A 9,859-nucleotide genomic window follows, 5' to 3' on the forward strand; every position below is an offset into this window, starting at 1 on the left:
AAAAGGGTATTTGCCAAACCAAACACAGAAATGAAAATATCATGAAAATATCGTTAGTCCCCTTTATTCCAGTGTCTTTATGTTAATCAGCATGCGTTATCGTTCTGAGACGATACATTTTGTTTTCTTTTTATAGACGAAACACTACACAGTGGGAACATAATACATCAGCTGCAGCTGGAACTTCAACAGAAAACCTATCAGATGAAGGAGTTAGAGAATGAAATCCTTAAGATAAAAAGAAACAACATCAAAGTAGTTCCCAACGGAAAGAAAGTCAAAAAGAGGAGCTATGCTACGCCTATCAAAGAACGTGCGTTATTAAAGAGAGTAAGACCGACATTAAAAAGGAGAAAGACATTCGGAAATGCACATGCATCTTCGAAGTTAGTTCCAAAGAGAAATAACGATGATACCTTGACTCAATAACGTAGTCAGTTTACAGAAGTGTTCTTAACAAACTGATTGTGTTGTAGTAAATGTGGTCAATGAATATTAATGACTGTCACAACAGTAATAACAAAAATATTTACTTTAAATTTGTTTTCTTAGCAATAAAATGTACATTTTCAGCTACATACTTGTCACCTTGTAATATAACGTAATCCATAAATGAGTAATAAGTGGCTGCTTGGAAAATAATGTACCGACTTTTAGAAAATTGTTTCGCAGAGCATATCTCTGCCGGTATTTAAAATAGGTGATCCCAAACTTGCAGGTAATTATAGGGGGATAACCTTAGTAAGCTGTTTACTGTAAATCGCTTTATATTCGCGTGAATATTTATTTCGCGAATTCCCGTACCCTGAATTATTTCGTGGATTTATGAATTCGCGACGGGAGGGTCAGAAATTTAAATTCGCGAAAGTTCTTGTCTTAATTAGCGAAATTCCAATTCCGGAAATCTTGATTACATTAATGCCCTTTCTTCCGTACCGTACCGAATTTATGCACACCAAAGACTCGTTATATGCATGGTCCGTAACGGTTATTTCGTGATAGAAATCGGTTACTTTTAAATTATTCATACAAATTGCTTTTGTTCGACTGAAATTGATAGAAAAGTGCCTTTTATCCTTTATTCAATATACGAGCAATTATTCTTTTTACATATAATAGCTGATAAAATGTTCAAAGTTTATTACTGTCATTTCATAAAAAAATATAACAATGGTGTGATAAATTGTCATCTAATCCCTATTGTTATCTAAACAAAATGTGTAAAAATATCAGGTTTGTGGAGAAGATAAAGGATGATATGGATCATCTTCTCAGGCAACACGCGCTCTGCTTGTTTGACACATACAAAGTGCATAAGGGAGATGCTCTCCGTAACACGTTCAAAAAAGACCCAAAGTTATCATGTTATATATGTCCCTGTCAGCTGCTTGTAAATCCAAATTCTAGACCTTAGTGTTAATTCTGTCTTTTAAGCAGTATATTTTTGACATGAAATGTAGTTTCCAGGATTTTTCAGTATACATTTTTGTACTTATTCATAACATATTGAAATAAAGTTCATTCAATAAACAACGTGTACAGGCGGCTAGTATTAATTGCTGAACCTGACCGTATTCTGGATATGTCTGTATGTTATGAAAGGAAATTTACGCGGATTAATGAATTCGCGATGCAACCGATTCGCGAAAAATAGCGAAAATTAAAACACCGCGAATAATACCGGATTTACAGTATCTAAACTTTTTACTAGAAGATTGAATAAAAGAGTTGAAACTTTTATGATTTTATTACATACACATTGTTAAAAAACGACTTTGAAAATCATGGTAGACGTAACTGGTGCTCTTTACTTAAAGATTTTCTTTGTTCGCTGGGTTTTGTAGATGCTTGGATATATCAAGGCGTAGGTAATGTTGATATGTTTTTATATATGGTTAAACAAAGATTAAATGATCAATTGATACAAAATTGGAATTCAAGAATAAATAATTCTTCTAGAGCTTTATTGTATAAAAGAATTTCAATTTTTAGATTTCAGTCGTATCTTGAATATTTTAATGTAAATAAATTTTGTATATCTGTTACACGTTTAAGGGTATCTTCTCATAAATTACAAGTAGAAGCTGGAAGATGGGTAAGACCAGTTAGTACACCATTAGATGAAAGGAAATGTATCATTTGTCAAAAATTAGAAGATGAATACCATTTTATAATAGAATGTGATTTGTATAATGATTTAAGAAAACAATATATACCAAGAAAATACTGGATTAGACCAAATATGTTTAAATTTATAGAATTTTTGAACTCCGAAAATAAGAAAATAATACAAAATTTAGGAATATTTATATTTAATGCATTTAAACTTAGACAGTCTACTTTGTAATACTCTATGTTATTATGTTTTATGTTATGGTTGTAGTTAAATGTGCGTGTTTTTTCAGGTCTTGTATTTCGTTTCGACAAGGCTGTGATTGAACTGATTGTTCTATATATGTTGTATTTAAATGTATTGTTAAACCGTCCATATATATAGTGTCTATTTGGTTGATTGCTTCTGTTTTGAAGCTACTTATCTAAGCATTAATTATGCTTCTGTTTAGTGATTTGAATAGATCTATGTTTTGTTTGTTTGTGTGTTTTATGGTTGTGACTTTGTCTTTTCTGTCGCTCGACTTCATGTTATATAACTCTTTATAGTAACTTTTATATCGTGATGTGCACCACTGTTTGCTGTATGTCTTGTATTATGTAATATTTATGTCATGATGGGCTTTTAAGCCTAAATGATTTGCAATAAAATTGTCTTGTCTTGTCTTGTCTTGTCTTATGATGATGTACTATGTTCAGGTCAAAATAAAATGTATGTTCTGTTCTGTTCTGTGATATTTCAATGCCGCATAGATGAATGTTAGTGATGTCTTAACATCTCATTATTTAAACTATTTAAGGAGCACACGCTATGCAAAAACAATAAATTTATATCATCGAACAACGCACCGGCAGAACTATCAACGATTTATGGTGCACAGGTAATTCAACGGGTTCCTCCATAATTAAACGAAATCTGGCATTTTACAAAACATTTAATAAACTTCAGCATAGTATATAAATTCTCAATGCATAACCAGCATTTGAAATATGTACTTAGTAAGTTTCAAAGACTTGTTTGAATTTAAGATAGAAGAAGCACAACAACAGAAAATGCAAGTCCTTTATTTAATATTCTGTCTAATGTCTTTGGTAAGCCTACTTATTTTCATATTATATGTATGCTGATAGGTTATTTCGGGGTACCTTATTTCGGTCACCAATTAATGTAGGTCTCTTTACGCATATAACTATTTTGTCCCTTATTCAAGGTGATGACATATTATTTTATGTAATAACTTTTATTGTTTAATCTTATATTGCTATTATGATCATGTTAGAAATTTTTCTTTGCCGAAATAAACCCACCTAATTAAGTAGAATGGGAAAGGTGGTATTTTGACTATTTTCACTTCGAGCCTTCTACCAGTGAACCCTACAGTAAGTTTTTGAACAATGTCAAATGCATAAAGCGCCAGTTACCCAGCTGTATTTCTTATTTTCTTAGACACCAAATGAAAGTTTTACACGTCAGATGATTCCTTTGCAAAGAAAAGTTTCGCATAAAATTAGATGTATAATAAAGCTGTCGTGTACTTGGAATTTTATTTATTTTTCTGTCTAACTGTTCCGTCGAGAAAGTAAATGCACCATAAAAGATTTCATTTTTAAAATGAGCAAAACATGCCATGAAGAAAACATGACTATATTTCTACTGAGCATGATAAAACAAATTTGATATTGCTGATGAGCATATTTAAAGTTAATGGAAGGAATGTAATTCATTCCTGAGAACATTACTATCCTATCATAACCGTTTTTCCGAATTTAATATATATACTTATGACAAGATCAGCCTACTAAGAAAATTGATCAAAGATTTTAAAAACATTGTCAGAGTTTCGATTGATACTATAATCAAAACAAAAGTAAGAATATTTTTAGACTTGCGAACCATTTCAAGTATTTTTCTAAACACGTTCTGTCTTATTAACTTGCACTATTCATAAAATTCAACATTAGAAAATGTGTCTCCAAAATATATCACAAAGTGGTAATTATCGCCTAATACCTATTTAAAAAACCTTCTTCTTTTTTGCCAAGACATGCACCACACAATATCCTTGTCCTTAGAATTATCGTCCTGCTTGAAATTACAGAACGAATCCGGGACTAATGTTCTAGGAATCATCAGTCTTTTCGGCGTCAAGGCATACTTGGTCCTGTTTTAAAATAAAGGCCTTTACTGAAAATAATTCTTCATAAAATTGTATTAGGTTGAAACGATGCTATATGTATTATTCTATACTGAGCCGCTTTTAAAACTCAACACTTTTTGGCGTTTAGTTAAAACTTATTGTGAATATTTGAAGCAATACTTTTGATACCAATATAAACATATATCTGTTGCTTATACTTTTCTAATGTTGAAGATAAACGCGTGAAAACAGAGTAAATGATTTAAGGTTTGTATAACGATTTCCGGTCTGCGATAAATTCGATGTAATATGAAAGTATTTGAAACATAAGGTTCATTTTCGAAACTGATAAAGAAACAGGCTTAAGGATAACTCTATTGTTTATACCTGAAACTTAAAGTTAATAAGCACAAATTTTATTTCAAATTTTATTTCATTTTGTGACATTCATTTTTGGATTGTCTGTCTTATGAAGCATACAGTTCTGCGAATAAGCATTTCTTCGTGATGATATTTCTATCAAGTGTTAACTCCATATAATGCAACGTTTTTCGAAAGGTTGAATTAAAACCTAAGCCAAAAACAGTAGTTACTTAGAGCTATAGAAGTGTTGCGTTTTTAAAGCGGTTCAGTGTACAATAACGCCATTCCGCTTGTTATTATTAAGATCCAGTCTCGTTTAAGGTTCAGGAGTATATCATCAAAACACAAAACTATTCTCAAAAAGTTGTCCTCTTTTAAAAATGAATGTCACTTGTAAAAATAAACAATTGCTGAAACTACGTTTAACCTAGTTATGTGAAATTTCAGCACTGGGACATTATTACAAATGCTGTCAAAACGAAGATACGTAATAGTGAAAATGGTGCGTTTTTAAAGGCACTGAACTGTCCGAAAGTGTGGCCCCTCTATGCAGTCCTTTTCAAGAAATATTTGTGGGTTTAGAAACGTGTTGAAACGATGCTTTTTTCGTATTTTTAACTGGAGGATACAGCAAGATACAAAAGACGTCCCTATTCCAAAAGCCTCCTTGGTTTCTAAGTGTGCCAGTTATAAAGCACCCATACACGGGATTCTTATTCCAATGTTATTAATTTTAATTGGAGGAACGGGGGCTCGCACTCGCGACTCCTGGGTTCGTAGTCAGACAGTTTAATTACAAAACCACTGCGTCCGCTGGAAAGTATGTTGAACTTTATTTTGTCCTGAATTTAAACAGTTATCTTATATCAGAAATCAACGCAAAAATTAAAACACCGCGCTTATTGATTGGCTAATAAGTTTTTCATTGAAACTGTAAACGACAGTAGAGAGTGTTGTTTGAAGAGAAACGCGGGCAAAGCGTAAAATGAGAAAGATGTTCTTAATGGAAAAAGTCTGCCCGTTTTCATTTTGGACATCAACTTGAAACGGGGTCAAAGGACATTACTGCAGTAAACATGATTTTTAAAAATCACCCTCGAGAATTTCAAGAATTATGCATCAGTCGTCTGGTTTTCTCTTATGGCTGAATTTTATTTTCTCTACGGCAACACGCTGTTATTCATTTCTGGTCGCCACTCTTTATTTTGGAGATTTCTGGGAAATTTCATGTTATGTTTTGTCACAAGCAGTCATCGGGGATATTTTTCATTATAAAACTTACTTTTCTTTTCGAAAAGAGGCTTTTGAATACAAAAAAACCAGGAGAATATGTGAAAATAACAATTAGAAAAAGAACTCACTTTGAAGGAGAGAATTCTGTCATTATGCGTTATCAAAAGTTCTTGTAAAAATAATACCTATAATCCTAAAATCCTATAAACTAATGTCTATTTCAATACATCCTTTTTTTTTCTAAGTCTGAAATTCCACAGAAATCCATCATACAAAAAATGGTCCTGTCAATCTGAGACAGTGTTTTGAAGATTTTTAGGTAGATAATTCAATTATTCATATGAAACAATATCTTAGCAACAGTATTTTCTTCAAAATCCATAATTTGAAAACGACCTTACGACACAACAGCAGCACTTCTACGGCTTTGCGAGAAAAAAACTCGCCTGTCGCCATATCACAATCAAAGCACTGATATTACTGATGGGGCGGGGCATTTCAGCTGTATTTATAACATAGCAGAATGCACTTGCAGTGACCGTTAAGAAAGCTAACTTAAAACAGAGCATCAACAAAATTTCTCAAGGACTTCCCTTTTGTCAAGTCATGAATTTTTCGCTTTTTCAACTGACTTATTGACGGTTCTGCTAGGGTTTTCTTACGCTTTCTTATTTCGTTAACCAGGAATCCCTCTCTATCACGAAGAATTTGTACTTAAAATTCAGTACATCTTAACCTTTTTGTAAATATAAATGAATGCAAGTCAAACTGTATATCATCAGAATATAGCCCTAAAGACAATGTCAAGCTTCAAAAGAATGTGCACAATTTGAATAGAGTAGGAACAACATCTAGAACACACTTTCCACCAGGACAGCTCATGCCTCGAATATCACGAGAATGGCTATCAGATATGTAGAATTCGACACTATCACCTAACACCTACTGAAACACTATTAACTGTTATTATAATGAAATCGTTTAAACAGCACATGCTTTTAACAAGAGCTGTAACAGGAGACAGCGCGCTCGACTATTTCGATGCTGCATAGTGAAACTGGGCACATCTGAGGAAGCTGGAGCTGTCACTGGAGTGTTTAATGACTCCAATGTGGATGAAGATATTAGACAATAGCTTGAGAATGTGTCAAATGAATTAAGTATTAAGAGAGATAAAGTGTTTCAAAACATTAGATACGTATAATTGTAAGTAAAAAAGGGGCATAATTCATGAAATATTGGTGCAAGACTGATGTACTTTGTGTCATATGATTTGAGTGATGATGCGGAACAACTACTTTAAGTCTGAATCAAATCCATTTCGTTATAACTGAGAGTGAAAATTGCACCAAAACTTTAACCTGAAATTCTAAGTAAAAAGGGAAGATAATTCATGAACAGTTATTCAGCATTATCACTCCAATCATATGACACAAGGAACATAACTTTAGCACCATTAAGTTTGAATCAAATCCTCTCTTTAATAACAGAGTTATAGTGTAAATGCAACAAAATTATCCTTACATTCTAACTAAAATAAGGCATAATTCATGAAAAATTGCTGCTAGAGTTATAGACATTTGTCATATGATGTGGGAGATGATGTGGTACAACTGTTTTAAGTTTGAACTAAATCCATATAGTAACAATTGAGATAGAGCGAAAATGCATCAAAACTTTAACCTGAAATTCTTAGTAAAAGGGGGATAATTCATGTAATATTGGTCTGAAAGTTATGGCCCTTGTGCCATATGATGTTGGTGATGATGAGGAGTAACTATTTTAAGTTTGAAACAAATCCATCTAGTAATTACAGAAATAAAGAGAAAGTGCATTAAAAATTAACCAAGGTGCCGATACGGAAGGAAGCCGACGCCAGGTCGAGTAGAAAAGCTCTCCATACTTCGTTCAGTCGAGCTGATATGATGTGTCTGCCCATCTGCAAGCAGATTTTTATTTAAAAACCCAGAGAATAATTCTTTGTGCCTAATAAACACTCTGTACCTTTGTGTGAAATATGTTCTGGCAAACTGACCGGATCTGTCAATTCTAAAGTTGGATTTATTTAGGACATTGCACAATAAAGGTGGCTGCCAGCAAACAGGATGTCATTTATATCTTCAGTTTGAGTATCAGAACAGGTTTTTTGTCATTCACAGTAATCAGAAATATAAGGCAACTTGGGACACATTGTCCACCCATTGCCACTGTTGGAAGACATTCAGCAGTTTCGTAAAAGTTGGCTGTACTAAATAATGAAAACACCATTGCAACAGTTTATACGTATTTTAAGGTACTTCCGCAAATTGAAATTAGAAAATTATGTGAAAAATCAGAATCCTCGAAACAGCTTTCGAAATGCAAAGACACAAAATATATATGATAAAAGTTGAAAAGATATATCTGTAGGTAAACTTGCGAGCATGAGAGCTAGGCTGAACCCTATCTCCACAGTGCTTTGGAAGAAAATGAGTGAACATTTTTGGTGCAAAATTTTGGTATCGTATGCAACCTAAATTGCTATAAAATATTTATTTTCAAATCAAAGAAATACTAAAATAGTGCATACAAGCGTTACTTTTTCAAGAAAATGTCGTTAAACATTCGAATGCGCAAAACACGTGCACAGTTTTTCTAAAACATTTCGCCGCCATGTTTATTTCAAGAAATAAAATATATGATTGTTCTTTTACCTCAGATTTCCTTACTGAAATATGTATGTCTCCTTATTCATGGTTAGATATATCCATTTAGTATAGCTTTTTACTGTCCGATCTCCTTAATCTGTTACCGATCCTTCACATTTAAAGAATAAACCCAATGTGTAATGATAGTTTTTCGCTTTACACGCCTCTCTTGGACAAGAAAGCTACTTCACTTAAAATGTGTAAGCATCCGCTGGCAAAATATTAATGAAAGATTGGAACTTTTTCTAAAATAGAGTTCAATTTCAATCATTTTCAAAAGCTAGAAATATTGCACATTGTGTTGAATTTATAAATGAAACAAAAATCCCCAAAATAAACCATTTTAGAACTTTTCCGGGATCTATACGTTTCAGCCGAACACCGCATTTCAAGATGACACAAAACTGATTTCTCTTCGTAAACAATATCAAAGTTCACCTGAGGAACATTGCTGAAAAAGTAAAAGTGCTTACTTGTTTCAGTTTTACGTCCTGTAGAAAACAATCGACTTTCAACTTTAAATGCATATATGTTCTATAATTATTCCAATATAAAAAACCGTCCGATCTTTTCCGTGAGAAATAAAACGAAGCAAATTTAACTATTTGTTTACACTTCAACCATGTGAAATTGAAGGCATGTACTATCACGAGACTCCCGTGCATTTTGAACCCTCGTGGTGAATAAACAGAATTTAATTTAAAGTATGGTGTCTCAGTTGAGCCAGTTATTTGTTAATTTCAGAGAACATACATTAAAGAAGTGTTTATGAGATTATGCATGTGTACGAATATTTACTAGTCTACTTTATATTTACGACGATAGAAAACAAGTGTGCAGTCGGCAAATAGCAAGTCTATTATTTTCAGGTGTATACTGAACACAGATCCCAATGTTCGTAATTTTCAGATAAAGAACTCGTTATCCTTGGTTTCGTAGACAGTCTTAGTACTGGACCGCTGCTTCCACTATCAACACCGCAGTAATCACTAATGTAAAGTCAGTGTCCATTTCTATGCCGGAATTTCAATACACATTTATTATCAGTTTAAATCTATGAAAGTGTGAAAAAATATCATTGTTTAACGAAGAACCAAGATACAGAAAAGTTACTTTTGAGATATTGCTTATTTCAATCATCAGGTTTTCGCGTCAGAAGTTCAACTGATTGCATTTTGTAAAATGATTCGTAGTTATCTACAATTGTATACAAATTGTATTACCTCCTAACATATTTGGCTGTACATTTTTTCTGCGGTTTATTCTCACTGTGTTTTTAAAAACATGCTGCATAAATTCTCAAATTGTATAAAAAGTCGATAGATC

The 9,859-nt window shown here is 32.7% G+C and overlaps 1 protein-coding gene across 2 annotated transcripts in view; it reads left to right on the top strand.

Annotated features, from left to right (window-relative positions):
* Positions 1–2,777, top strand: part of LOC123552425 (uncharacterized) — a 270,191-nt gene extending 267,414 nt beyond the window's left edge. For both annotated transcript variants that reach the window (XM_053541939.1, XM_053541938.1), the window contains exon 5: positions 137–2,777. In XM_053541939.1, coding sequence (XP_053397914.1) covers positions 137–429 — 293 coding nt within the window. In that variant the 3' untranslated portion in view covers positions 430–2,777. The remainder of the gene's footprint in view (positions 1–136) is intronic.
* The last annotated feature ends 7,082 nt before the right edge of the window (positions 2,778–9,859 follow it).

Source organism: Mercenaria mercenaria, chromosome 4 (assembly GCF_021730395.1).
Source record: "Mercenaria mercenaria strain notata chromosome 4, MADL_Memer_1, whole genome shotgun sequence".
NCBI lineage: Eukaryota > Metazoa > Mollusca > Bivalvia > Venerida > Veneridae > Mercenaria > Mercenaria mercenaria.